Source organism: Platalea leucorodia (genome assembly GCF_965183815.1).
Source record: "Platalea leucorodia genome assembly, chromosome: 21".
NCBI lineage: Eukaryota > Metazoa > Chordata > Aves > Pelecaniformes > Threskiornithidae > Platalea > Platalea leucorodia.
Genome location: NC_138843.1, coordinates 770,663 through 798,630, shown reverse-complemented (window position 1 = coordinate 798,630; position 27,968 = coordinate 770,663). Strand labels below are relative to the sequence as shown.

The following is a 27,968-nucleotide window of genomic DNA, read 5'->3' as shown; positions in this document are numbered from 1 at the left end:
CCCGCGGGCGGGGGCACCGGCTGCCGGAGCCGCCCCGTCCCGCCCCGCCCCGTCCCGTCCGCCCGGACTTTACCTCCCGGCCGGGCCCGCGCCGTTCCGGGCCATGTGAGCCGCGGGCCGGGCCGCGGGGCCGCCACCGGCAGCGGGATGGAGCGCAGGAAGGTCTTCGTGGTGCTCGACGTGCTCTGCCTGGCGGTCGGTGAGGGCTCGGTACCGGCGCGGCCGCGGCGCCCCCGCCCCGGGCGGCTCCGCAGCGTCCCCGGTCGCCCCCGGCGGGGCCGTGCCGTGCCGCGGGCTGGGGCCGGGTCCGCGGGTGGTACCGGGGTCCCCCCCGCGCCTCTGCCCGGGCCAGCCCGTTGCCGGTGCTGCGGGGCCGGGCCGGGGGCAGCCCGGGAGGCACCTGCCCGGCCCCTGTCCCGGGGCTCCGGGCCTCCGCCAGGAGCCCCCCGGCCTCGCCGGCGCCACTTCGCCCTCGGGGCGGCGGGGCTGGGCGGGCACCGGCTCCCGCCGCGGAGCTGCCGGGCCCCGCCGCGGAGCTGCCGTCCCGACGCGGGGCCGCCGCGTTGTCCGGGCGCCCTGGGGGAGCCCGCAGCGCCCCGGGGACGTGCCCGGCGCGGGGCTCCGCGGCGCGGCCGAGCGGGAGCCGGGGGGCCCCGGGCCGGGTCCGGGGCCCTCCTCCGGGGAGCCGGGGGTCGGAGCCGGTCCCGGGCCGGGAGGCTGCGGGCAGGGCCCCGCCGCGCCGCTCGGGCGGGAGGGCCGGTGCCTTCTGCGCTCCGCGGGCGGCCGGAGCGGGGCCGGGGGGCTCTGCAGCCCCGGGCAGCTCGGCTCGGGGTGCCCCTTCCCCGCACCCCGACAGCCTCCCCCGGTGCAGGCGAACGCCCGTTTCTAAAACTGACGCTGGCAAGCACCTAATTAAGAAGGACTAAAAATAAAGGCCCAGGTCGTAATTTCAGCCTGAACCTCCCGGGCCGGGAGTTGCTTTCTTGGGCTCTAAGCACCGGTGGGGAGGGGCAGGTTCCTGTTTTTGTTTGGGTCGCTTTTCTCTCTCGCGTGCCGGTGTCTTTTATTTTTAGGGGAGCTTTTTTAGAGGATGAAATTATCCAGAAAGAAAATTGGTGTCTAATTTGGGCTGCAAATTAACGTTTGAGGTGTACACAGAGGCGTCTGCAGACACCCCTGCGCCGGGCAGGCGGCTCCCCGCAGCCGGAGCGGGGTGGGAGAAGCCGGGGCTTGTTCCCAGCTCCCTGGCAGCGCTTTTTGGCTGCTGCTGCCTCCGCTCGGGGGGAGCAGGGGGGCGGCGGGAGGCCGGGGAGCAGCGGGCTGCTGTTTTATTCTCGTTTCCCCCCGCGCCGGGCGAGGGGAGGAGGCGGCGGCTCCGGGCGCGGAGGGACCCCCGGGAGCAGGGTGCGGGCGGGGACAAAGGTGCCCGTTCCCGGGAGACGCTGGAACAAGGGGAGGCGGAAACCGCCGGGAAAGGCGGAACCGGGAGGGGAGCCCGGCCTTAAGGTGGACCGCGGGCCGAGGAAGGACCGCGCTTTCTGGGGCCTTTCCCCGGCGAAGAGCATCCCGGGGCCGGCTGCGCCCCGTGTCCCCCGAGGCGGTGCCTCCGGCCCTCGGCCCTGTCCTGGCTTCTCTCGGGGCTGCCCGGCCGGGCGCTACCAGGGAAGGCATCCCCTGGGCAGGGTGGGAGCGGCTGCAGGGGGAGGAGGGCCCCTGTCAGCGGGGGATTTGGCATGCCTGCTGCACGGGGCAGAGACCCCCCCGAACCCTTTTTGGTCTCAGGGACGATCCCATCCAGGGACGAGCTCTAAAATGCCTGTGGCCAGGGTTGGGGCAAGCGGGGTAGAAAAGCCTCCTTCCCTGGACTGATCCAGCCGGTTGCAGCATCTCTCCAGAGCCCTGCCAGGGGAGAGGAGAGGGTGGCGGGAGCACGGGCTGCGGGAGGGCGAGGGTGGGAAGCGAAGTGTACTGGGGTCCAACCGTGCCTGGGCTGGATCACCCACCAGCATCTCCAGGCACTGGCTCTCCTGGGGCCAGTGTGAGGGTCCTGCTGGGACCATCTGGGGCCTGGGGGCCCTTCCCTGCTGTAAAACAGGTTTGCAAGATGCCTGTGCTCATTAATTCTAATGAGCTCCATCCTCCTAGGCCAAAGGATCCTGGGGAGTGTGAGGAGAGGGCACAAGATCAGCCCTGGTCTCCTCCAGCAGGCCTTGCAACTGCTGCGCCTGGGGAGGAGTGGGGCAGCCGCGGGGGCTCTGCAGGTGCCTGGTCGCGGCCGTCTCCTGTGGTATCTGGGGGCTGCAGGCAGCTGCAAGCTCCGATAGGGCCCTATCAGCGGTGGGGCCAGCGCGCTGGCGGGTGCAAGTCCTCCTGCCCTGGGTGCAGGTGGCTTGGGACTGAGTCCCCAGAGGGGATCCCTCCCTGGCAGCGGGGAGCAGAGACCTGGGGGCAAGGGATGGGGAGACCGTGCGGTGCTGGGTGCCTGTGTGGAGCCTGCAGGCGGGTGTCCCCAGTCCTCGCCTTCTCTCTGCCTTGCAGCGTCTCTGCCCTTCGTCATCCTGACGCTGGTGAACTCCCCGTACAAGCGGGGCTTCTACTGCAATGATGACTCCATCCGCTACCCCTACAAGGCGGACACCATCACCCATGGCCTCATGGCTGGGGTCACCATCACCTGCACTGTTGTCATTGTAAGGAAGCGCCATCCCCTTCCCTTGGGGCAGGGATATCCTGGCACAGCTCACCTCTAGACCCCTGGCAGGGCAACAGGACCCTCTGGTCGAGCCCTGTTCTGCTGGGGGTCAGGAGCTCCCTCTGGTGCGGTGAGACCTGTGTCCCGTGGGGCTGGTTCCCTGCAGGGAGGGGGAGAGGCCCCATGAGCTCCTGTGGCAGGCGGGTGCCGGGTGCTCCTCTGCCACAGACCCAAGAGCCAAAGCATCCCGTACCCCTGGTGCTGGGGAGCTGCTTGGTAGCCCTAAGACCCTCACCCCTTGCCCCTTGGTCCTTGCAGATCTCATCAGGAGAGGCGTACCTGGTCTACACAGAGCGCCTCTACTCCAAGTCAGAGTTTAACAACTACCTGGCTGCTCTCTACAAGGTGGTGGGGACCTTCCTCTTTGGGGGGGCCATCAGCCAGTCCCTGACCGACCTGGCCAAATACATGATCGGCCGTCTCCGGCCGAACTTCCTGGCTGTCTGCAATCCCGACTGGTCCAAGGTGAACTGCTCTGTCTATGTGCAGCTGGAGAATGTCTGCCAGGGGGAGAGCAGGAATGTCACCGAGTCCAGGTGAGGCGTGGGGCCACAGGATACATCCCCTCCACCTGCCCAGCGGTGCTGGGCTCCTGCAGTCTGGCGGCAGCCCCAGACGGGTATCGGTGCTCTCCTGCTGCAGGGCAGAGCCTGCAGAGCGGGTGAGGGACCAGTGGGGCACTGGGGGCTCACTCTCATGGCCTGACCCATGCCTTTTGCCTCGCAGGCTGTCCTTCTATTCCGGGCACTCCTCCTTTGGGATGTACTGCATGGTGTTCCTGGCGGTAAGTGCCGTGCCGCGGGAAGATGGCGAGCTCCCGTGGGTCCTGTCCCTCCCGGCAGACCGGTGCCACAAGCACCCCATCTTCAGGCTGGTTGGTGCCCCCTGCACTGGATGATTGCTCCCCCCTTCCCTGCCCAGCTCTACGTGCAAGCCCGGCTGGTGGGGAAGTGGACCCGGCTCCTGCGCCCCACCATCCAGTTCTTCCTGATCGCCTTCGCCATCTACGTGGGCTACACCAGGGTGTCCGACTACAAGCACCACTGGAGCGATGTGCTGGCGGGGCTGCTCCAAGGGGCTCTCATTGCCGTCCTCATCGTGAGTGTCCCCTGCGTGACTCTGCTCTGCTGGGTTGCTGCTGGCTGCAGCTCAGCCTGCTGGAGGGGTCCCCAAACCCTCTTTCCCGTCGGTCTTTTCCAGGTTCGCTATGTGTCTGATTTCTTCAAGCACCGTCCCCCACGGCAGCGCGACGAGAAGGACCCGGAGCGCAAGCCCAGCCTGCCGCTCACCATGAGCGACCCCGACTGCAATCACTACAGCTACCGGGGCGCCCCGTGAGCTGTGTGCGGGCCACGTGCACCGGACTGCAGACCTGCCCCTCACCGCGCTCTGCACCGCTCCTGGCGTGGGGGACGGGGATGCTGGCTCTGTATTAACCATTGGCTCCACGGCTCCGGTGCCTCTCGCTGCTGCAGGTACCTGTAGGACGGCCCTGCCCATCCCTGCTCCCGCAGTGCCGCAGCTCCCTATGCCTTTGGTGCCTCTGTGCTTGCTGGTGCCCAGCGATCCCAGCGCCCTGCCCACGGGAGGGGAGGTCCTCAGTCCCCTGTGCATCTGAGTCACACTTCAAGGCTGCCGTCCCCGGTCCCAGCCCTCCGCCTGAAGAGAGAGAGGGAGGGAGGGTGGCACGTGGGGGTGGATTTGTCAGGCTGGCAAACCGCACCAAGCGAAGAGCAAACTCGTTGGGAAGTCTGAGGTGGCCTGTGCTGAGTGTGTGTTATCCCTGTCAAATTATCCAGCCTTATGAGTACAAATCCTCACAAGCACAGGGGGAGGAGGACAGCTGCTGGGCTAGCAATACTTTTTTGGAAAGGATTAAAGCAATCCAGAGCTCTTCTCTGTTCCCTGATTTACTTTTAAAAGCAGTCCTGGCTGCTAGCAGCTGGTGTAAGCAAAGGGTGCATAGGCAGGCTTTTCTCCAGTGGTGCCTGATGCTGCACTGCTGGAAGCGAGGTCTTCTTGCACCCTGCCTGCTTCATGCCTGGCTTGGGGCAAGGGGGATGCTCGAGCCTTTCTCTCTCCTGTAGCTTCAGCTGATGCTTTAGGGGGTGGGGGGGGAGGGGAAAAGCTTTCTGTGGTAAAGGAAAATAAATGGGGATGTGGAGCTGGACACAGGACTCCGAGCGCCCTGGGAAGGTGGGGAATGGGCCACGGAGCAGTCCTGTTGCTGACACGCAGCTGCCTTCAGCACTGGAGTGCTGTGGGCCTCTTTTTAAACTACATGAATTTGCATTATGATGTGTTTTTATAAAAATGTGTTTTTTAAATTAGATCATCCTTAAAGAATGTCTGTGTCAGGCCTGTTCTCTTACTCCATGGATGCTCCTGGCCTTGGAGTGGATGGGCTTGAGTGTTTAGGGTTTCCTTTTCCAAGGGAAGGGGCTCTGAAGCCCCTCACTAGCAGGGAGGTTTGCTGCAGGGGGGGCTGTTGGGGCTGCTGAGCCCCTCTCCCAGTTGCTCCAGGGAAGCTGGGCTCAACCAGGGCTGATGGGACAGTGAGGGGCTGATGGGAGCAGCACCCTCCCATGGGAGGGAGCCCCAGCAGAGATGGGGCTGGCCAGGTGCTCCTTGCCCACGCTGCCTGTGACATCTTGCCTTCAAGAGGTGAGAAGAGCCATGGACAGCGCAGAGTCTCAGCTGGGTCCTGTCCCGGCGCTGCCTTCACCCTGCCCCTGGGAGCTTCCCGTGCTCCCCAGCACCATGGCCGGCCTCTGCAAGGGGGAAGGGAAGGCAGAGAGAAGCTCTCGGAAAAAGTGACGTTTTGTGCCTGCAGCTCCCTTGGCTGCTCTGGGAGCCAGAGCCGAGGGAAGGCAGGGCGGAGAGGGAGCCTTGGCAGGGCCAGCTCGTGTCCCTCCTGCTGCGGGAAGGGCTGCGGCAGGGATGGCCAGCGGCCCCGGGCTGGGGGGATAAGGGGCTCTCTGCCCGGCTGGAGAGCGATGGGGGGGCACCAGGAGGCAGCACCCTGGTGGTGCCCTGGCAGGGCCAGGCTGGACCAGGCTCAAGGGTCAGCCAGGGCTGTGTCTGCTCCACCGCGTCACTCACGGTGTCAGCAACAGCCCTGCCCAGTTCTGGGGTTCAGGTCAAGGTGGGGGGATCCCAGCTCTGCCCCCCGTGCTCGGGGCCACTGGGGTCCTGCCCACAGCTTGCCGGAGGTGGGCAGAGCTGCCAATGTGGCACAGGGAACCCCAGCTGGACCCTCAGAGTCCTGGCTGCTGTAAGCTCCCTCCACCTGGGCACATCCCGCGCTCTCCAGGGTACCGAGGCCTGGGGAACAGGGCCCAGCAGCGCCCGGGGTCACCCCAGGCCCTCAGGGGGTGGGATGGCCAGTCCTGGGGTCAGCTCTGCCTCCAGAGCCTCTTGCCTGCCCTTGGTCAGTGCAGCCCAGTCTGTCCTGGTGAGGAACAGCAGGCGCCCTGCACGCCCCAGGCTTGCTGCGTGGTGTTGATGTGCTTACGCAGTGTGGGTTACTCCAGTCTAGACAAGCCCTGACCAAAAATACCTTCCCTGTGCGGAGGGAACTCCCTCACCACACGCTGCTTTTCTGTTTTCCTTTGAGAGCTTTCCTCCCGCAAGCCTGTCCCTGGTCCCCCAGCAGGCTGCTTCCCCCTGTCCCAGCCCTCCGGGCTGGTTGTTTAATATCCGATGGTGTAAAACAAAGCTGGTGGGAAGTGCCAGGGCAGGGCGTCTCTGCTGCAGGGTTTGCAAACAAAGGTCTGTAAAGGAGCAGCAGCTCCTGGAGTTGGGGGCAGCGAGGCACAGCCCAGGTCCAGGAGCTTGTCTGCTTGGTTTTCCTCTGGCCAGGCTGTGGTGCCCAGCAGCTGCCCCAGTTTCTGGCATTACCTCGTCAGCTACTCTGTGCAGCCAGGAACGTGCCTGCTCCCTTCCCTTGAGATCTGATTTCACCCCTTGGATGCATCTCTGGAAAAACCAGCTGGGCCACAATGCTGCAGTGTGCGGCTCCGAAGGGCAGGGCAGCCTGGTGTGCAGTGGGGAGCTCGGCTGCTCTTTCCCCAGGCGGACAAGGCTGCCCGCCTGTTCACAGCTATACCTCTATGTGGGAAAGGGGCTGAGACCTGACCAAATTCATGGCATGCCAAGCCACGAGTAACCTGGAGTTGGAGGGAGCTCCCGAGCTGTGTCTGGACACAGCGAGGGGCTGTGAGCTGCAGCCAGCCCCTGCCTTGTGTGTGCTCCCCAGCCCCTCTCTGGAAGGACAGGGGATGCTGGCAGCTGCCTGTGTGCCAGCTCCTCGGCCCCATGGATGCCAGCAGGGCACTGGGGAAGGCAAAGCAGGTCCAGTTTCTGCTGCAAAGTCTGCAATCTGTCCCACTTTTGCTAGCCCCGGTCATGGCTGAATGCTGTGGCGTGCTGCTACTGCTGCTCCGGCTCTGGGCCAGACCCCGCTGTCTGCGAGGCAGCCGCCTCGAGTCCCCCAGTCTGAGCACTGGGAGGATCTGGGCCAGGCTCACTGCGCTGCTGGTATAGTGGGGCTGGTATTGCTCTTGGGAGCTGAGGGTAGGGGAGCAGGGTCTTGCAGTGGAGTAAAGTGTCCCCCACCAGCTTGTGTGCCTCCCTTTCCCCATTCAAGGCTTGAGGTTGTACCAAGCGCCGTGGGTCAGAGCTGGCAAGAGCTCTGTGCATCCTGCTTGGTGGATCCCAGGCAGCTCCTCTCACGTGCAGGGTGAGTTGTGGCCATGGGCATTGTGCCGGCTTGCGACTGGGGTGTCCAAACCCCTTTGCAGTGGGTGACTCAGGAGTTAGGGATCCAGTCCTGGTTGTGCTGGGGCCGATTCAGCTGCAGGCTGAAGCCAAGCAGCGTTGGCCTGCAAGGCATGGCTGGGACCTGCTCTCTGAGAGCCGTGCTGTTCCCCAGCGTCAGCAGCTCCACGCACCAAGTGCTCAGCCAAGACGCCTCCTTTCCAAAATAAGCTGCTTCTGGCAGCACTCAGCCAGGCTCTGACTTCCAGCCCTGCTCCAGAGGGGGCCCTGGGCTGCCTCCCCCAACCTGTGCCTCCTGGCTGCCTCCTGCCTTGCCACGCAGCATCCTCCCTCCTCTCTCCCTGGCACCTGGGACTCCAGCCGATTCAACGGGCTTTGTCTGGGTTCGTTTTCCCTGGCCCCATCCCCGGGTTTCTTCCTGCTCTTGGCTTCTTTCCCCAGCTGATTGGGGCAAGAGGCAGGCAAAGGGGCTGAGCTTCCCGGTGCCCGCAGCACGCTTCCAGGAGTGGGCAGAGGCCTTGCCAGGAAGGATGTTACTCATCCCTTAAACATCCCCTTCCCTGGCCAGCAGCCACGGGAGGAGGCTGCCACCAGATGAGCCTGCGGCTGGGGGGGTGCGAGGTGGCCCCTGCTCAGGGACACGCTGGGAGGGGCCCGATGCCTGCCGGTGGAGCAGGTTGCACCTTCGGGTGAGGATGTTTGCAGCTCCCTGCCCGAGTGCAGCCTGCGAGGAGGCGGCACGGGGGGGGGGGGGCAGGCTGCCACGTCGCGTGGGCCTCTTCTCAGCGTGGCGAGGGCAAAGCTGGGGTGTCCGGGCCAGGACCCCCAGGCTGCGGCCTGCAGAGGTGGCAGTGCTGCCTAGCGTGGCCGTGGCCCTCGGGGGCTGCGGGGGCCCAGAACGGTTGGGAGTGAGGGGCTGGTGCCTGGACCGGGCTCCCGGAGCAGCCCATGCCCCTGGCATCAGCCCCTGCGTTCCCACCGGCCAGTGGGAGCAGGCACCGTCCCACCCCACCGCCGGGCAGCGAGGGCCCGATCCCGCCCCGCGCCCGTGTGCTGGCTCGGAGCTGCCAGGCGGGGCTCGGCGGAGCGGAGGCGACTGGCAGCACCGGGGCGCGGCGGCCGGCGGCAGAGGGCAGCAGGAGCCCGGCGGAGCCGCTGGAGCGGGGCCGGGACGCGCGGGGCCGCCCCGGCAGCCCCAGCCCTTCCGCAGCCCCGGCCCCGCCGAGCCCCGGCCGCCGCCCCCGGGGCCCCCGGAGCCGCCGGCGCCGGCTGCGCTCCCGGGCGCTCCGCTGGCGCAGCCCCGGCGCGGGGCTGGGGAGGCCCGGGGCTGTCGGGCCCCTGGGGGCACGGCCGGAGGAGCCCCCAGCCCCCGGCAGCGCCGCAGGGCCGCCGCCCCCGCCCCGGTGTCCCCTGTGCCCTCGCCGCGCTGCCCGGCCCAGCCCGGTCTGCCGGGACCTTGCGGGGAGCACGGGTGCTCCCTCCAGCCTCTCCTCCTCCTCCTTCTTCTCCTCCTCCTCCTCCTCTGATCCCATCAGTGCCACCTCCCCCCTCCTCCTTTAATCGACGATTCCTATGAAATGTCCCCGGTGCTACAGACTCCTTTGATCTCACTGAGTAAGGGAAGGAGGGGGCTAGAGAATAAATTAAATAGCAAAAGAAGGAGGAAATGAGGAGGGGAAAGCCCTCCCATGGGAGGCTGGTAAATGATGCCTCTTTCTCATCAGAGCAGCCAGGCAAGAGCCTGTCCCAAGCCAGTGCCCGGTCCCGCTGGAGCATGCAGGGTCACCCTGCTTTTGGCTCTGGCACAGGGGTTGGAGCTGGCTGGGGCTGTCCCTCGGCAGGGCAAGCGGCTGGGGCAGCAGGCACCGCCGGGAGCCCTCCCTGCCGCGTAACCCCAGCCCCGCTAGAGCCACTCTGGCATGGAGGAGCTGGCAGCCAAGCCTGGAGAAGCAGCCAGAGAGTACGAGCAGCAGTTTGTTTTCCACTGCTTGCCAGGAGCCGCGTGGAGATGTGGCGCTGCCAGGGACGTGCTCTCTGGAAGCGTGGGCCTGCCGAGCGCCAGCCCTGCCGTGGGATGGCTGACCTTTCCCCACCAGCCCTGGCTCTTGCTCAGGGGAAGGCCTGACCTGCGTAACAGCGGATGAGGTGGGTATTCCTGGGATCCTTTCCTTTCCCACTCCTACCATGATGTTCCCACCAAATGCACTGCGAGGCCACCGGGGGCTGCAGGTCCCTCTCCATTATGGCAGGGATCACCCTGCTGCCAGCATGTCTCTGCCTCTCGGAGCTGCTGCGTGAGAGCTGGCTGCTGGAGAAGAAATGACCCAGACAGTGCAAGCAGGTCTGGCCCTGCCAAGCCTGCACCTCTCCCCTGCCTCTGCAGATGGACGGTGTGGGCAGCCGGCGGTGATGGATGGTGCTGTCAGAGCCCCGGCACTCGGGCCCGGGACGGGATAGAGGGGCTGTCGCTGCCTGGCTGGGAGCGGGTGAGGACGAGAGAAACCGCAGCAGCAGGGCAGGGGGATCTGCCAGCAGCTTTGTTGCCTTCATCATCAGTGCTGCAATGGCATTTGCCCCGCTCTGCCACCATCATGCCCTCATGTTGGGGAACAGTGCAGCCGGGGGGGAGCCCAGTTCCCCCTGCGACAGCCCAGCACCGCCTTGAGCGTATCGTGTCCCCCGGCATGCAGGGCCACGACCCTGTCCCTGGTCCCATGCCCTGGTGCACCTGAGGGCTCCCTGAGCATGGCACAGCGTGCAGGGGCTGCTGCAGCCAGGGGAGAGGGACTTGAGGGGGCTGCAAGAAGGGGCTGCTTGAGAGTGAGGGTACCAGGGTCATGCCGGGGGCTGCTCGTCGGGGTCTCTGTGCTCTTCTGCTCCTTTGGCCTCTCTCACCCAGCCAGCCCCTCGTGCCCGTCTCAGCCCACGGGATGATGCTGGGCAGAGGGGACAGGGTTCCCAGGCTGGGGAGGGGGCTTAGGGGCAGAGATGGTATGTCAATCCAGCTCTCAACTACTTTTTTTCTGTTATTTTAATATTTTTCCCTTTTACACTCTTGCTGCCTTAACATGACCTTGGCCAAATTATTTCCCCTCCCTTTGAGATTTATGGCCCTCTTCCAGAAATTATCTGTTCCGTCTACGAAAATAGACATTGTGCTGCTATCACATTTTAAAATATAATAAGGGCTGGGAGACCGCTCTTCTACCCTTTCCCTCCCCAGCCATCCTCCCTCCACGGAGCACAAACCCCACAGGTCGCTGGTGTGGGGCCAAGAGCAGGTGCAGCGAGGGTGGGGGCATCCCCAGCCCTTTCCAGCTCCAGAGACAGGGGGGTCGGCAGAGCTGGGGTAACGGGAGATCTCCCATCTGAGACCACAGCTGCTCTCAGCAAATGCTGGGACTGCTGGGGGACAGACGGGGTGAAACGGGCTGGGCTTCCCACAGGGGGACTGGGGGTGGTCCCTGGCTCTGTAAAGCCAGCAGAACCTGGCTCATGGCTGGAAGCCCCTGATCACAGCCTGAGGGGACAGTGTAGCCCATCGCTCCCAGGAGTCCCGAGCCCTCCGGGCACATGCAGGGTGGCCTTTGTGCAGTCATGCTCTATTTCAGTGGTTTCGTTGAGGTTATTATTATTATTGTTCTTTTCTACCAGGGCCTGGAGGCGAGTTGTTGTACTCGAGGACGGGCTCTCGTTCCCCCGGCGCATACCCCACCAGTGCTGCCCCGTGGCGCGCTAGGAACCGGCGTGAGCAGCTGCGCACTCTGGTGCGATGGGGAGCAGAGAAAAAGGCAATTGCAAACCCACCTCCCCAGCCCCATCTCAGCTGGAGGGGGTCTGGGATCACAGGGGTGTCCCAGCGATGCAAAATGGCTGCAAAATAAACCAAACATGAAAATCAGATCAAACCTGGACATTTCTGTTGTTGCTTTTCCTCTCCATCACCTCATTTGTTTCCTGACTTGTGCGTGTGTGTGTTTATGTGTGTGGCTGTGTCTCTGTGTATACATTTTGGGATAATTTGCTTTCTGTTGGATTTTTCCCCTCCTGTTGTAAGTGCGGAGCCTTGTGCTATCCCCGCTCTGGGCAATCTGTAGATGTGAGCCCTAAAACGCGGTCGGTCGCCCTTGGGTGCAGGAAGGCTGTGCGGATGCCACACTCAGGTAATTTAAGGGGTGCATTTAACAGCAAATTTTACCTCTGCAGGAGGGAGTTTCCCTTCTGGATGTCCAGAGCTGATGTCTCTCTGGACAAACACCATCGGGGCAAAGGAAAAGGGGCTGGGGAAGTGTCTGGGTTTGCTTTGCTTTCTGCTCAGTGGAGTCACTTCGATCATCCTGGAAAGCCTGTGTCTGTGTGCTCTGGTGTGAGGACGGGTCTGTCCCGTGGGCCGATGGCGTCGCTGCCTTCCCGAATGGTGACGGGACCAAGAGGACGGAGCTGTGGTGGGGAGGAAAGGGGCCGGATTCGTGGATTAAGGTTAAACAGGAGGAGAGGCTGACCCCTCGCAGCTGCTGCTCTTCAAATGTTTTATTTCCTGCTCTGTGTAAGCCCGGATTGACCTGCAGGCAGCAGAAAATGTCGAACAACAAACGATCTCCCTGAAAGGAGAAAACCACCAGAAAACCCACGAGAAAAACCCAGTGGGTTGTACGGACCCCAGCCTGCTGGCTGGAAACATGGGGGCTCTGGGGAGGAGGGTGGGCAGCACTGGGCAGGGGCACAGGGACTGGTGTAGGGCGAGTGGGCTGGCAACATGGGGGTCCCTTTCCCCAGCTCCAGTGTTCTTCCACACCTGAGTTTTCCCAAGGGCCGCCCGGAGCAGCATCGCGGGGCGCCGGAGCTGGGGAAAGCCGCCCCGCGGGGGGGGCGATGGCCGGGAGCTGGGCCGGGAGCAGAGCCCCTGGCGGGGGGGAACGCGGGGGGTCCCTAGCGGGGGGCGGGAAGGGGCTCTCGGCCGCGGGAGAGGGCCGGGCCCAGGGGCCCTTCCCAGGCCAGCGCCCGATGCTGTCGGGGGAGAGGGATGCTGCTGCTCCCCGCCATCACACGACGCAGGGAATTCTCGGTGAGCCGAGCCCTGCGGCCCCGCAGGAGGATTTCGGGCTTCGTTCCTTTGCTTGATTAAAAAAAAAAGGGGGGGGGGACACGACTTCTTGTGTTCAGTGTTTATGAGAAGAAAGTCCAAAGCCCAGAGCGCTGCCTGACCGGGAAGGGGCGGCGGCGGGGCGGCTGGCGCAGGGTCTTCGGTGCAAGCCTCACGGCTCCGTCTTGCGGGCGAAGCTGCGGTACCGGTCGGGGGGGGGTCCCGCCGCGGGGCTGGCGGGGGTCCCGCGGAGCGGAGCGAGGCCGGGCCCGCGGGGGGGTGGCCTGGGGGCAGCGCCCGCCCTCCCGCTGCCCCCCGCGCCCGCCCGGCACCGCACGGGTTAAATCGCCGCTCCCCGCCCGCGCCGCCTCTTCTTTGGCTGCTCGGCCTCCCCAGATTGACACCTTCCGCGGCGGCCGGCCCGGCTGGCCAATGGAAAGGCAGCTCCGCGCGCCCCACGTGGGGGCGGGCCGCTCCCGCGGCGCTCCCATTGGCTGGCGGCCGGGGCGATTGCCCGCACGGGCCAGGCCCCACGTGGAGCTGGCGCTGGCGCTCGTTCATTGATCGCGCTCCGCAGAGCGGCTGCCGCGGCGGCGGGGCGGGGGCGGGAGGGGAGGGGCGGGGCGGGGGCGCCGGCCCGGTGCCGTGCGGGGCCGTGCGGTGCCGCCCGGTGCGGTGCGGTTCGGCCCGGCCCGGCCCGGCCCGCCCCGGTGCAGGGGCGCGCGCCTGGGTCCGGGGCCAGCAGCGCGGTAAGTCCCGTCCCGTCCCGTCCCGTCCCGGTTCGGTCTCTGCCGCGCTGGTCCGGGCTCACTCCGGGGCTCCCGCCGGGCGGGGTCCGGCCCCGCTCGGGGCCTGGGGCGGCGGCGAGGCCGGTCCCTCCCCCGCCGCCGTACCTGCTGCGGGCGGCGGCGGGGCCATTGTCTGCGCGGCGCGGGGGGGAGCGGGGCCGGGCCGGGCCCGCGGCGGGGCCGGGGGCGGTGGAGCCCGCGCTGGGGGCGGGCAGCCGGCGGGTGGTCCCTCAGTGCCCGGGAGGAGCCCCGGGGCCCCCCCCGCTCCCCGCGGGGATGCGGAGCGGCTGGGCCGGGGCGCGGCGGTGCGGGGGTCCCGGGCGTTGGCGGCCGCGGGGGAGCTGCGGGCAGGGCCGGTGCCCCGGGGCTCTGCCCGGCTCTGCTGTGGCTCCCGCAGGGCCCCGTGCTCCGGCCGGCAACGGACAGCGCCGGGCGGTGACTCCCTGTCTCTCTCCCAGGGCCTGATCCGGAGGTGGGCAGCGTCCCCAGGCTCCCGTCCTGAGCCTGCATCGGGGGCCCAGAGCGGCGAGAGGGATCCTGGGCCTGTCCGGTGCCAAAGATGTTCCCGCAGAACCGGCCCCCGGTGAGCCCGCGGCGCGGCCTCGTCCCCTCTGGGCCACGGGCGAGCACGTGGTGCTGTGGCAGCCGCGCTGGCCTGGCCCTTGGCAGGGCCCGCGCCCCCAGACTGAGCTCTCCGTCTGCCTCACCCCACGGGAGCGCGGGAGGTTTCGGCCTTGGCCTGGGAAGTTGCGCCGATGGCCTGTAACGCACTCAGGAGCGTTGTCGCGGCTCTTCCCAAACTGATGCTGAACCCCGGAGCGGCGGGGATTTGGGTTTTAAGACACTCTGGAAGCTGGATCGCAGTCAGGGTGTGAGGGATGAGCGGGTGGGAAGCTCTGCCTCGTGGCATGCGGGCAAGGACAGACCCCCGCTGCTGGGGCTGGGCGGGAGGGCCGGGGGGGTTGCACATTCTGCCTGCGTAGGCTTCGTGTTCTGTGCCACCCGTGGTTGCTAATCCTCCTCTTCTGGCTCAGTGGCTGAACCGATGCTGAAAAGGTGGAGAACAATTGCCCTTAGTGCCTGGCTGTAACCAGTTTCTTCTGCAATAACTTTCTGCTGCCTCCTCCATGTGCCTCTCTCCCAGACGTGCCCATAGCCTCTTCCCTGGGCGCGGGAAACCCCCGGGGGCCTCGCTGGGCCAGCAGCAGTGACCCCGGGGGTCCCCTCCTCTGCCTAGGCCCATCTCCAGGCTCCCTCTGCTGCCTCCGGAGCCGCTGTCGCTGCCAGTGCTATCCCCAGCACCCCGCAGTCCCTCAAGCTGACTTACCCAGAGACCTTGGACCGCATCAAGGAGGAATTCCAGTTCCTGCAGAACCAATACCACAGGTGAGAAGCTGCCAGAGCTCGCGTGCCAGCAAGGCGCTGGGCACTTAACTGGCGCTGGCGAGAGGCGGGCTCCCCCTCGGCACTGGGCATCAGCGCGGGCTGGCGGGAAGCGCGGTCCCATGCTGCTGTGGGCACTGGTCCATCTGGAGGACGGCTGTGCCAAGCACCACCTTGGTAGCTTGAAATGACACTGTTGGAGGGGGAAACTTGCCCTCCTGCCAAAAGCCCTGGGATGAGGGTGCTGGCTTCCAGGGCCCGGCTTCTGGGCTGAGCTGGAGCCGTCACTTAGCAGACCTGGAGTCCCTCTGATCCCCCTGCTGCTGGCCAGGATCACCTTCCCTTCCCTGCACAGTGCTGGGCAGAGCAAGGTTTGAAATGCAGCTCGGCTTTGCAGTGCGCGCGCCATTTGGGAAGCAGATGCTGGGGAGGGGGTTAAAACTCCGTGCAGATTGCTCCCTGATGCCTGGATCCCTTTGCTGTCCATCTCCTCTTTATCAGCCCCTTCCCACCCTCTTTCAGGTGGTTTTCTTGGCTTGTGCCGGGAGATGGGATTGAATCTGAGAGCAGGAGGCTGAAGCACGTGGTGCGCTGGGAGGGCTTATGGTCTGTCTAGCCAGGGGAATCTTGTCTGTGGGGGAAACAGGGGGTCTCTCCCTCTCTCTTCCTCCGTCTCTCTTTCTTCTCTTTATTTTTACAGCTTGAAGTTAGAATGTGAAAAGCTGGCAACAGAAAAAACAGAAATCCAGCGTCATTATGTCATGGTTAGTGAGCTCCACCTGAAAGGAGGAGGGCGGTGGGGGGTGTCTCCTCTGAACCATCAAAGGACACACAGCCCTGAGATGCTTTGGCTTCCCCTTGCGTTTGGGTTGCGTGGCCAGGCCCTGCGATCTGGTTCCTGTGGCTGTTACTGTCTGGTTTTCCCCCAAAACAAGCCGTGGTGTTGGAGCAGGTCTTGCTGCCACAGCTCATGGTGGCGGAGTGGTGGCAAAGCTGCTCCCGTGTGGGATCCATGTTGGTTCTGCAGGCTGCGGCCGTGTGCCAGAGACACCTCTGCTCGCGGGCAAGGAGCTGGGGACTGTGTTCTCCTCCTGGCCTGGTCACAGCGTGGATGCTTGTGGCTGGACTAACCCTGCACGCCAGCGCCAGAGAGGACTTTCTGGTTGGGAGTCCCTCTGGGCTCCCCAGCCGCGCTGATGCTGCCTTCTCTCCCTTGTAGTACTACGAGATGTCCTACGGCCTGAACATAGAGATGCACAAACAGGTGAGTCTGGGTAGGACGAGAGCGTTGTCCTGGGTCCCCTGACCGTGCCTTGCCATGTGGGCCCTTCGGGGTCATCCCTTCACACAGAAAGTGGTCCAGGGAAGGCTGCGCTTGTGGGGGACGTGCTCCCTTCTCTGTGCTTTGGGAGCTCTGCCCTGCTCTGCGTCACGGTCTCGGCCTGTCTCCTCAGCACATGTGTGTGCTCTGGCATGAGCTGCCGTTTGCTCGCTGGGTTCAGGGAACGTGTTCCCGGCTGGGTCGCGATGCGCTCGTTGCAGTGGGGAGAGAGCAGTGGTGGAAGACTTGTGCTTGCGTGAGCGGCCTCTTGGGGACCACTGTGGAGGAGACTGGCTCCCGCGGGGCAAGGGGTGCTGCAGCATCATGGCAGGGTGACGAGCTCTGGCTCGCTGCCTTTGCAACTGTCCAGTGCCAGCTGGCCCTGGGGGCAGCTTGCCTGGGGCCCAGGGCCGAGGAGCATCCTGAGGTGGGGAGGAGGGGGCTGGGGCGTGGGTGCAGGCTGGACTCCCCCAGGGCTCGGGGCTGCACATCCCCCCTCGCTGCCTCCCCATCCCTCCCTTCCTCCCGCTGCGACACGCTCCGGGTCACCAGCTGCTCTGAGACAGAAGGTTTCTTCTCATCTATTTTTAAAGAGCCTGTGGAGGAGCCTGGCAGGGCGCGCTGCAGCCGCGGCCTCCTTCCTTCCCGCCCCGTGCCCCGCCACCACCAACTGTTGCGCAGGAGCCGGCTCGGGCCGGTGGCGTGGGGGTGCCGGCCCCCAGCACAGGGCTGGCTGACGGCCGCTCTCACTGGCTTTGCGCCTGCCGGGTGGGTGTTTCTGCCGCTCTCGTCGTTTCCCGTGGTGCGCCTTGCCCCGTGCCGCCGTCCCTGCTGCGCAAAGCCAGCCGAGAAGGAGGTGTGAAGCCGCCCTTGTGAGGGGCGATGCCGAGGGTCCACCCAGCCTGGCGCCCCCTCCCTGGAGGGCTGTGTGCTTCTCTCATCTGGCTGCCGGTTCTCCCCCGGCCCTTGCAGGCTCGTGTTTTCTGCTGGTCCCAGGTGCCGCTGGCTGCCTGCCAGCGAGCTGTCTGCACTTTTAACAAGGGCCCGTAAGTCTGCTCTGACAGCCAGCGGCCATTGTGTGAAAAATGGGAACTGCCTGCGCGGGAGCTGCGGGTTATCGCTGCTGCGGGGAGATCGGGTCGCTGCCTCTTCTCCCCTTCCCCCAAATCTGGCGCTGCTCATGGGCATGGGCAGGGGTCCTGACCACTCTTGGCTGTCCTGGGATCCCCAAGGAAGCACTTGCCCCATCGCCGCTGGCGAAGGCAGCGTAGTGCCTTGGCGCGGTGCTGCCTCCGTCCCCGCTGTGCCCAGCCCAGCATCCCCTGGAGGCTCCCCAGGCGCCCGACTCCTGTGCTGGTGTCAGCAGTGCTGGCATCGGCAAGGGCCAAGGCATGGGGTGGTTTTGCCCTGGGTTTGTTTGGAGGGAAATGGGGCTGGAGGACTGGTTGTGGTGGTGCAGCTCTCCAGGCAGCCACAGGCTTGGCAGGGGAGGCTCAAGACAGGAACAAGCAGGAGACGTTATTTTTTTATTGTTGTTTTGTTTTTGGCATGGAAGGGGCCTGTAGCTTTTTATAAAACCACCTCCCCGAATCTGCCTGGCCTTGGACTTGCTCACCGCGAGCCAGAGGGGAGGTGACAGTGCTGGTGGCTGGGGGGGCTGCAAACAGCATGATCATTTTTCATGCTGAGAGCGTTAAAGTGCCAGTAAATTGCACATTAACGAGTGCGAGTGAATTGGAGGCAGCTCTCCCCAAGGAGCTGCTGCCCATCAGTGCATTAGGGAAGAGAATCCATCACTGCTGGCCCCGGGAGACAGCTAAATCCTTCCCAGAACTGCCGGCTGCCAAATCTCCTTGCTCCCCCCGCTTTCTTTCTTTTCTTTCTTTTCTTTCTCTTTTTTCCTCCCTCGGAAGGGGAAGCGAGGGCGGGTGCTGGATTCTTTCTGCTCTCTGTGGGTTTGGCAAAAACGGGTCGGTGGCTGCTCCGGAGGGTGGCACAGGGTGTCCCTGGGTCTGTGTCCCCACACCAGCTGGGCAGCGCTGTGGCCCCTCACCCTGGCACTGTGGCGCCTGCGCCAGCTGGGCACGGGAGACAAGCAGGGAGATCTGGGGCTCAGCTCTGTCCCTGGCTGTTGGGGCCCTTCAGCCCTGGTCTCCTCCTGGGGCTGACACGAGGGTCTGGGTTTGACCCCCTCCTCTCAGCCCCATGCTGGCTCTGTAACGCTGTCATCCTCCTCACCAGGGTGGGCAGGGAGCTCCTCGGAGCTTGGGACAGCACCTTACCTGGACCCTGCGTGCCCGGGGCACCTCCTGCCTGTCCAGGAGCGGAGGATGCCTGGGTTTAGGGAGAGCTGCTGATCTCTGCCCCCTCTCTGCTGCTGAGGTGGGGTGGGGTCCCCAGCTCTGCACAATGAGGAGCAGCGTGGGCGTCTCCGCTGTTGCCTTGAGCCATATCTGCTCTCCTGGCTGTCACTCACTGGTGCTTGGGGCAGGGGCCTGACCCTGCAACCCCTGGGGGTTCTCCCCAGGGATGTGTCTGTGGGGCTGGGGATGGTTTAGTGTCTGTGCTCGCTCCCCAGCACGGGGCCAGCGGGGGCTCTGCCCTGGCTGTGGGGTGCGATGGGAGCGCAGCACTGCACGGCATGCTGCCTCTCTTCCTCCCTGTGCTGCTCCCATGCTCAGCGCTCCTGATTGCCTGTGGCACTCAAGTGTTGCAGAAAAACAGCAGCTGGAAGGAGAGCACCTCTCCAGGGCTTCCTGCGGGCTGGGAGAGCAGCAATTAGTGGTTGTGGTGCTGGCAGGAGGCTGTGCAGAGGGCGGAGGGGAGTCGGCTGGGGCCATGAGCCGCGGGCCTGGGGGCTTTCTTGGGGGTGGCCCTTGGTGGCATGGGCCATGGGGCCCCCTGTCCGTGGCAGGGAGGAGGCGAGAGCCATGCTGGGGCTCTCAGGGTAGGGGTGGAAGATGCTGGGCTCATGTTTTTGGAGGGGGTGACGTTAGGAAGGAGAGTTTTCTTGGTCCCCCCCCCCGGGGTGTTTCTGCTCTTTGGTGCTGAGCAGCAGCGCTTGGAGCCAAGCGCCAGCACCCTGTGGTGGCTTGGGTGGCGATGGGGAGGGGGCATCTGCCTGCCTGGGGAGCACCCTTGGCAGGAAGGGTCTCCTGCAGCGTCGGGGCTGCTTGGCGCGGGGGCAACTCTGCCCCTTGCCCTGACGGGCGCTGCCTTTCTTCTACCAGACGGAGATCGCGAAGCGGCTCAACGTGATCTGTGCCCAGCTCATCCCGTTCCTGTCTCAGGAGGTGGGTGAGCCCTTCGGCCCCGACCGGGCGTGCAGACCTCCCTTCAGGGCACAGAGAGCGTCCCTGCTCGGGGACCCAGGCCCTGCGCTTTGGGCTGGGCTGGGGGGGCTGGCTTTGCCCTGTCCCCTGAAGAAACAAGACTGCTGCAGCCCTGCTTGCCGCAGGAGTCGGCGGGGGCATCGCCTGGCGCTGACACACTCATCTCTCCCTGCAGCACCAGCAGCAGGTGGTCCAGGCCGTGGAGCGTGCGAAGCAGGTGACTATGACCGACCTGAACGCGGCAATTGGGGTACGTCAACCCTCTACCCACCCCTTCCCACCACCCCCCGGCCAGGGGTGCTGGGCTCCTGCAGGCAATGGTGTCTCCCGGGGCTGGAGACCTGTCCTGCCCTGAGCACGCAGGGGTCGGCTGCAGCCCTCTGCTCCATTGCCTTCTCTCACCCATGGCTGAGTCGGGGGGAGGAAGGGGACAAGCCAGGCTGGTTTGGGGGGCTGCCAGCAGTGCTTGGGGTGGAGGAGATGATGATGCTGCTGCAGCAGTGCCAAAGCAGGGTGTGGGGGTGATGGCTGGTGCATGTCACTGTGTCCTGATGCCTTGTGGCCCGAGTGGAGGGGGGGTTGTCACCATCCACACACCTCGGTTATTCCCTCAAGACCGCAGTGGTACAGTGGTATGGATAGAGGTAGGGTCCCCCATCCATATGGATACGAGTAGGGTCCCCCAGCTGTCCCAATAGCTCCTGTCACAGGGTGGGAGGAGGCGGTGGGAGGGACGTGATGGCTCCACAGCTTAGCTGGGGGCACCCTGGGAGCGTGCCCTGCCCTTCCTCACCCAGCTCCCCATCCCTGGGCTGACCCAGGGCTGCCGGTGGGGAGGAGCAGCCTTTTCCCCCCGCCCTGCCCGGTGACTGTCCTGACTTGGCCCTTTGGCTCTGCTTTCTCCTCCTACTCCTCTCCAGCACCAGCTCCAGACCCAGCACCTCTCACACCACGCTCCCCCCATTCCGCTGACCCCCCACCCCTCTGGGATGCAGCCCACCGGCCTCGCAGGCATCGGCAGCGCCTCAGGGCTGCTGGCGCTCTCAGGGGCACTGGGGGCTCAGGCCCAGCTCCTCGCCAAAGATGACCGAGGAGTCCACGACACCGAGCCCAGGGGTGAGCGTGGGGGGGACAGGAGCCGGGGGGGAGTCTGGTGTGACCCTCCTGGCAGCAGGCAAATCTGGGAACGGGTGGTGCTGGGTCCCGGGGCTGCTTCTACTCCATGTGCCCTTCCCGCTTGGGCACTTCCCTGGGGTGGGGGCCAGGGCTGGGTGGGAGCCGGCTTGTCCGTACCTCAGGGCTCCCAACCAGGCTGGCGGAGCAGGGGGCTTGCCATCTGGGAGGGGTTTGGGTGCGGGATGTCCCCCACCGAGCAGCACCTCCTGGGAGGGCGGTGGGGTGGGCTGAGAGGGGGGTCATCCCTGATGGGGGCCTGGGACCACCCTGCTGCTGTAGTACTGGCCCAGCCCTGCCACGAGCACCCTGGCACCTGCGGGAGGAGTGGGCGGCTTTCCCGGGGGGCTCTCGGCAGTGGCACAGCATGTCCCTCCTTCCCTCCTTCTCCTGCTGCTCCGCGTTGCCATGGTGACAGAGCGAGACCCCGGCCCCGTAAGTGCCTTTTCCTTCTCTTGCACTGTTTCCCTCTGGCTGTGCAGGCTCCATCCGGGACCCTGGGAGCGGGTGGCTGCGTGGGGGACAGGTCCTTGGGTCCTGCTCCCCGGCTGAGGCCCCGCTGCCAGCACACCCGGGTGAGAGCGGGTGGGTGCTCTTCCCATGGGTTGCCCTTCCCCACATCACGTGGGCAAACCATGCCATCCCCCCACGCAGTGTCCCCCTCCTCGCTCCTTCGGCAGGAGCTGAAGCCTGAGCTGGCAGCATAGGGGGCCGCACTGGGGCCCTCCGTGCCCTGGAAGCCGGCCACAGCCCCACGTTGGTGCTGCCTGTCCTGGGAGCTGGGCACAGCGGCTTGCGGCCCCTAATGCTGCATCCCCCTGCCCCAGAGCTCCCTGGTGCTGCCCAATGGTGAACGGGCACGAGCCATCTCCGAGTACCTGAGCAGCAGCAAGAAGAGGAAGGTGGAGGAGAAGGACTTTGTTACAGACTATGTGAGCCCGGGGAAGGGGGGCTGGAGGGCTTGGGGCATCCCTATCCCCTCCTGTCAGGCGATGAGCGGAGCTGCCCTCACCTCTGGCACGTCCCAGGCAGGAGCGAGGGCAGCCTCAGCTCCTTCGGCTCCAACCGTCCTCTGCATTTCAGGGCAGCGACGCAGACAAAAGCGAAGACAACTTGGTGGTGGATGAGGTCAGTGTGCCGGGGGCTGGGGTTGGTGTGCGCTGCCCATCCCTCTGCCTAAGTGGGGGGCTAACGGGCTGTTACGGCAGAGACGGGCAGCATGGGGAGGTGGCGGTGGGGCTCCTGAGTCATGTTCACTGGCCATCGCTGATGGCAGTGATGAGCCCCTGGATCTAGGATCCCAGCCTGGCCCTCAGTCGAGCTACCAGCTCACCACGGTCTGGGATGTCCCCCCACCCCTGCCTGCTCTGCTGCCTGCTGATTTCCCTCCCCCCCCCAGGACCCCTCTTCCCCGCACAGTGTCCACTCCTACTCGTCCCGGGAGAACGGGGTGGAGAAGGTCCCACTGGGGAGGAAGGAGGCCGTACCACTCAGCCCGACCTCCATGGCCTCCTCGAGCAGCACGTCCCCGTCGCGGAGCAAGGATGCGCCCACGGTAGGTGCACTGTGTGGGGCAGCCAGGGTGCTTTGCTCAGGGGTTGTGCTCGCGTCCCTGCTGCCAGAGCTGCTGGACATGGGTCCATCTGCCTCTAAACCCACGGGGTAAAGGCAATGCTGGGGGAACAGGGTGGGTTTCTGCTCTGTTAGATCCCCTCATGTCCCATCCTGCACACCCTGCAGTGCTGGCTGGGCTGGGCTGGGCTGCCATCAGGGGTGAAGAACAGGGACCAGCTTGCTGGGGCAGACCTGAGGAGACCCCCCGGCAGGGCGGGAGCGCGGCTGTCAGATATTCCCGCTCTGTCCCTGGCAGGTGGAGAAGGCAGGGACACCCAGCCTGAAGTCCAGCACCCCCACCTCTCAGGGTGACGCCGCGGCCCCGGGCTCCAGCAGTGCCCAGCAGTTTCGCCCCGCTGCCACCAAGGCCCCTGTGGACCCGCTGGGTGAGCTTGGCCCCGCCAGGGCCTGGGTGGGCGGCTCTGGTCCCACCAGCCCCTGTGAGGACAGACCCTGGGGCCCGTCCCTTCATGCCACCTCTCACCCGGCAGCCCTGGGCCTGAGGAACCCGCTGGGAGTGCAGAGCCCCTACTCGGCTGCCTTCGGCATGGCCCACCCCACGGTTAACGGGGACATGGCCGGGACCGGTGCCTATGCCAGCCTCCACCTCATGTCCCCGCAGCTCAATGGGGCTGCGGCCACCGTGGGAGCCGGCAGCTACGGGCGCTCCCCCCTGGTGCGTGAGCCTCTTCCCTGTGGGGCCCCGGGGGCCGTTGGGCGTGAGCTGCTCTCACCCACTGTCCCCTCCAGGTGGGCTACGACCCGCACCCCCACATGCGCGTCCCAGGGCTGGCGGCTGGCATGCAAGTGGGGACCTCAGGGAAACCGTAAGTGGGGCTGTGCTGGGGGCAGGGGACGAGGAGTCCTGCAGGGCTTAAGCTGGGAGGTGCAGGTGGGCCAGGGCCAGCTGGGATGAGGAGCACAGCCTTGGCAGGAGGCACCCGTTCCGAGCAGCGGCAGGCTGTTGCATGCCTGGCCAGGCTTCACCAGGCGCCGCTCTGCTCACGGCTCTGACTCCAAACCCTGCTGCCTGTGTTGTGCACGCTGGGTTTGATGTGGCGCTGGCCGCTCTCCACGTGGGATCCTTAGATGGTTCTCACTGATCTGTCCTCTTCCAGCGCCTATTCCTTCCATGTCAGCGCTGATGGGCAGATGCAGCCGGTGCCTTTCCCACCCGATGCCCTCATCGGCTCCGGCATCCCCCGCCACGCACGGCAGCTCCACACCCTGACCCATGGTGAGGTGGTCTGTGCCGTCACCATCAGCAACTCCACGCGACATGTCTACACCGGGGGCAAGGGCTGCGTGAAGGTGTGGGATGTGGGGCAGCCGGGCACCAAGACGGCCGTGGCTCAGCTGGACTGTTTGGTAAGGAGGGGCGCGCTGCTTCTCTGGCACGGCTTGTTTTCTTGTTTCCCTGCACTGTGCCGTTGCGCTGTGGTGAAGATGGGGTCTGGGGACCCATTGGGGACCTCAGAGGTGCAGGGGGTGTCTGAAAACGATGATGTGCACTGAGGAGAGTCTCCATGTGCGTTTCTAAGCAGCGGCAGCATGGGGCTGCTGGGGAGGGATGGTGGCTCCATGCTGCCAGTATGCTCCCCTGTGCCGCTCTGTCTCTTCTGAGCATCCCAAGCCGTTGCGGGGCTTTTACACATACACCCCCCCCGCCTTGGCACTGCTTTGTCTGACAGCACCTGCCCTAAGACGAGCCTTTGCCAGTGTCAACCCCCTGGCCAGATACTTCGTACGGGCCAGAATCGCATGGGCTGAAGCATCACTTGGATTCAGCTCTGTGCTTCTTTCTGCTTTTGCTTGTGTGAGTTTGGCTGAAGGGAGAACTCCTATTTCTTTTAAAAATAAATGAAATGGACTATCAGACCACAGCAACTCACCAGAGCCAAGCTGGAGGCACAGCCATCACCTGAGAGTATTTTTAACCTGTGTTCTTTGAGATTTTTTTTTTTTTTTTAAACGGGCTGCTGGAATTGGAGTCCCTGTGCCTGCTTTGAACAACCCAAACCCAAGTCCTCTCCTCGATTTGCTGGCCTTGGGGCCTGGGCAGCCTGACAAATACTATTCCTGGACGATGCTGACCTTGAAGATACAGATGCATAAACAAGGAAATGACTGAGTCATGATAATTTCAAGCTGCATCAGAAATTGGGGAGTAGGGGAAAATAGTGTTTTAGTGCTCAGAGTCGTGGGCTGTGGCAGCCTTGCTGGAGCTGCCTCCCTGGCTGCTCCTCATCTCCTCCAGGACTGGCCATGTCTGTCGGGCAGCTGCTGGTAGGGATGCTGTGGGGCGAGGGTGTCCCCAAGGCCATTCATAGGGCAGTAACAGACTGAGGGGCTCCTGTGGGGGCCAGCCAGGGCGACCGCTCTGGGCATTGGACAAGGTGGGCTGCACAGCCACCCCTGCCCCAGCCCTGCTGTTCTGGGGAGGGTGGCTGTGGGTCTGACCGCTGCTGCTGCTCCTGCCCTTGGGACAAGCTGCTGGCCCCGGGGTGACGAGGCAGTCTGGGATGGGTGCAGAAGGGCTGGAAGGCAAGGGTTTAATGGGGTCCTCCCTCCTGCACCCCAGAACCGTGACAACTACATCCGCTCCTGCAAGCTGCTCCCCGATGGCCGGAGCCTGATTGTGGGGGGGGAGGCCAGCACTCTCTCCATCTGGGACCTGGCGGCCCCCACGCCGCGCATCAAGGCTGAGCTCACCTCCTCTGCCCCCGCCTGCTATGCCCTGGCCATCAGCCCCGATGCCAAAGTCTGCTTCTCCTGCTGCAGTGACGGCAACATCGTGGTGTGGGACCTGCAGAACCAGACCCTGGTCAGGTGAGTATGGGCAGGGCTGCTCGGGCCTCCTCCGGCCAGGAACCGCTCGGTCCCCTCCAGGGCATCCCCATCCCTCCCTGTGGCCATGGGACAGTCCCCGTCCTTGCAGCAGAGATCTCCCACTCCTCAGTGCTGGGTGCCGGCCCAGTGCGTGCTCTGTGCTGCAGATGCTGGCAGCCCTGATGGCCGTGCCCTTGCCTTTTCCCCCCCCACCTCTTTCCCAGGCAGTTTCAGGGCCATACAGATGGTGCCAGCTGCATCGACATCTCTAATGATGGCACCAAGCTGTGGACAGGGGGGCTGGACAATACAGTGCGGTGCTGGGACCTGCGGGAGGGGCGTCAGCTGCAGCAGCATGACTTCAGCTCCCAGGTAGGGGCTGGGGCCGGCTGGGAGCACTGTTGGGCTGGCCGGGACCTGCCAGGCTGCTGCCTGACCCTGTCTCTCCCCCCAGATCTTCTCCCTGGGGTACTGCCCGACGGGAGAGTGGCTGGCGGTGGGCATGGAGAGCAGCAACGTGGAGATCCTGCATGTGACCAAACCGGACAAGTACCAGCTGCACCTCCATGAGAGCTGCGTCCTCTCCCTCAAATTCGCTTCTTGCGGTAGGCACGCCTGTCCCAGTCCCGTAGCTCTGGAGGCTCGTGGATGCAGTCTCTCCTGGCCGTGTGTGCCAGGGCTCATTGTACTGGGGGCAAGCACTGGCTCTGGTAGCCAGCCTGGTCCTCTGTGGATGTAAGTGGTATTTCTCAGAGAAGGGGCATCTGTCCCTCTTGGAGCAACACCCATGGCTACACTCTCAGCTCTGTTCTCTCAGGACTCCCCTTTGTGTTCCTTAAAACAGCCCCTTGGCTAAGGAGTGACAGAGATGTGGCCTTCCAGTCCCCACCTTGTGTTACACAACCTGGGGACAGTTTACTGCAGGAATCCAGTGGGTGGGCCTGGTTTGGTGACACAATGCTCTTTGTCCCTTCTGTCCCTCCTACAGGGAAATGGTTCGTGAGCACGGGGAAGGACAACCTGCTGAACGCCTGGCGGACGCCCTATGGAGCCAGCATCTTCCAGGTGGGGGGTGTGGGCAGCTGTTGGGGTCAGGGTTAGCGGGAGGTGTTCCTCTGGGTGAGGGTGCCCAGAGCTGGGACTGCTCAGTAGAACACAGCTGTAAATGTATCTTAGCAACAACAAGCCTCATAGACAAACTTGTCCCTGCAGCCTCCCCAGGCACAACTTGGGGCCCCAAGTCCCACGGGGTGGGACTGGGACCTTGCTCTGGGGCTGCTTCTTGCACTTACCCCCCCTCCACCCTCCTCTCTCCAGTCAAAGGAAACCTCCTCTGTCCTCAGCTGCGATGTCTCCACGGATGACCAGTTCATTGTGACTGGCTCAGGGGACAAGAAAGCTACGGTTTACGAGGTCATTTACTGAGAGTGAGAGAGGTGCCAACTGCAGGGAGGGCCCATGCCACGTGGACAGGCAGATGTCCACGTGCACGGATGAGTGGACTCTACCTGCTTTGCTGCTGACTTCCCAAAGACCGTGCAGCCCGTGGCTGGAGCATCCAAGCCAGAGGAGAGCGGCGAGGGGTGGAGGTGGCCCTGGGACCATGGCCAGGCGTCATGCTGGGCTGGGAGGTGGCGGCTGCTGCTCGCAGTGAATTTCCTGGGGACTTTCTCCTTGTTTTGTTCTTTATTTGTTGATTTGTTTCTAAATCTGGACTGGGGGAATTGGGCGGGGGGTGTGGTCTGGCATTGTTAGAGTTTTGTTTTTTTTGTTTTTTTTTTTTTTTTTAACTTTTTGTTGGGTTTTGTTGTTGTGTTTGTTTTTTTTTTTTTTTTTTTTTTTGTTAAGGCTCTGGGCCAGGCTGGGGAGGATGGGCTCTGTCGTCGTCTCCCTCTGTGCCTCCTAGGGTGTATTTAATAATAAAAAAAACCCAAAAAGCAGAGTTGTGCGTTGTCCTGGGCAGCAGCTGGGGTGCTCTGTGGCCAGCTGAGGCTGGGGCAGTAGCATCGTCCCCTTTGGCTGCTACAGATCACTGCTCCTTTCCCTTTCCTGCATCGGGGCAGGTTTGCTGCCACTCTCCCCTGCCTGCACTCTATCCACTCAGCCCTGCAGCGGTCCTGTGCACAGTGGAGGGCAGCCCAGGGCTGGACCGCTGCCGACCGCGAGGGGAAGGATGCATGACAGCGGCTGCTGTGTGTTACTGTCCCTGGAGCAGCTTCTGCAGTGTGTGGGGGAGAGGCCAGTGCTAGAGGAAGTGGTTTTCGAAGGAAATGAGATGTGAGCAGTTGGCGCTGGGTTATCTGTCTGGCTTCCCGCCAGCGCGGCCATGGGGGAAGCAGGGCTGTTGCAGAGAGCCTTGGAGCATAGCCTGCCAGCAGCGGCCACGATGAGGGCTGGCAGGGAAGTGAGGTGCTGCTGGCTGTGGCGCAGCAGCCACGATGTGCTCTTGCCCTAAGCGCGGCCCTGAGGCACAGCTTGCCACAGCCAGCCCAGAGCTGGGGCTTGTAACTGCTGCACTGCTGGAGCTGGGGCTGCTGTGATGGGCAGGCAGCCAGGGCAGGAGCGGCTCCCCCATGGCAGGAAAGGCCTCTCCGCTGCTGCTGGCCAAGGGAAGGCAGGGGCCTCTCCTGGACCCCCAGGTACACTTCACGGCCCAGCTGTTGCCATTGCCTGGGAGCGAGGCCAGCCTGGCAGAGCTGGCTGGGGAAACCACAGCAGAGGCTACGCTTGCTCTGTACCTGTGAGGGGGTGAGGGATGGGAGCAGCTCCTGCGTCTGTCCCCCTGCTGCAGGGCCCTGCGCCCCAGCTGCCACTGTGGGAGGGGGCTGAGCCCCCTGCTCCGTGCGTACAGCTGCAGGCGCCATTTCAGGGCATCCGGGGCTGGCGGTCAGCTCCCCAGGGATGGGTTTCCAGT

At 64.5% G+C, this 27,968-nt stretch overlaps 2 protein-coding genes across 3 annotated transcripts; both read left to right on the top strand.

The window, feature by feature from the left end:
- Window positions 1–24: 24 nt before the first annotated feature.
- On the top strand, window positions 25–4,862 carry PLPP2 (phospholipid phosphatase 2). Its single transcript, XM_082331211.1, has 6 exons — window positions 25–199; window positions 2,539–2,690; window positions 3,011–3,288; window positions 3,479–3,536; window positions 3,674–3,850; window positions 3,953–4,862. Exons 1-6 carry the CDS (start codon window positions 148–150, stop codon window positions 4,088–4,090), a joined length of 855 nt encoding a protein of 284 aa, XP_082187337.1. The 5' UTR covers window positions 25–147; the 3' UTR covers window positions 4,091–4,862.
- An 8,416-nt stretch (window positions 4,863–13,278) lies between these two features.
- On the top strand, window positions 13,279–26,769 carry LOC309599705 (transducin-like enhancer protein 1). Of its 2 annotated transcripts, XM_082331403.1 has the most exons (20): window positions 13,279–13,363; window positions 13,861–13,985; window positions 14,640–14,788; window positions 15,486–15,549; window positions 16,005–16,049; window positions 19,337–19,399; window positions 19,614–19,688; window positions 20,359–20,554; window positions 21,030–21,046; window positions 21,439–21,543; window positions 21,695–21,739; window positions 22,011–22,166; window positions 22,482–22,901; window positions 22,976–23,052; window positions 23,344–23,593; window positions 24,807–25,054; window positions 25,279–25,426; window positions 25,509–25,659; window positions 26,043–26,119; window positions 26,372–26,769. In XM_082331403.1, the coding sequence occupies exons 2-20, from the start codon at window positions 13,962–13,964 to the stop codon at window positions 26,477–26,479; spliced, it is 2,418 nt and encodes an 805-aa protein (XP_082187529.1). In that variant the 5' UTR covers window positions 13,279–13,363; window positions 13,861–13,961; the 3' UTR covers window positions 26,480–26,769. The 2 variants fall into 2 exon arrangements, with proteins under 2 accessions (XP_082187529.1, XP_082187528.1); XM_082331402.1 differs by lacking the exons at window positions 13,279–13,363; window positions 13,861–13,985; window positions 14,640–14,788; window positions 22,482–22,901 and having other exon boundaries at window positions 15,469–15,549.
- The last annotated feature ends 1,199 nt before the right edge of the window (window positions 26,770–27,968 follow it).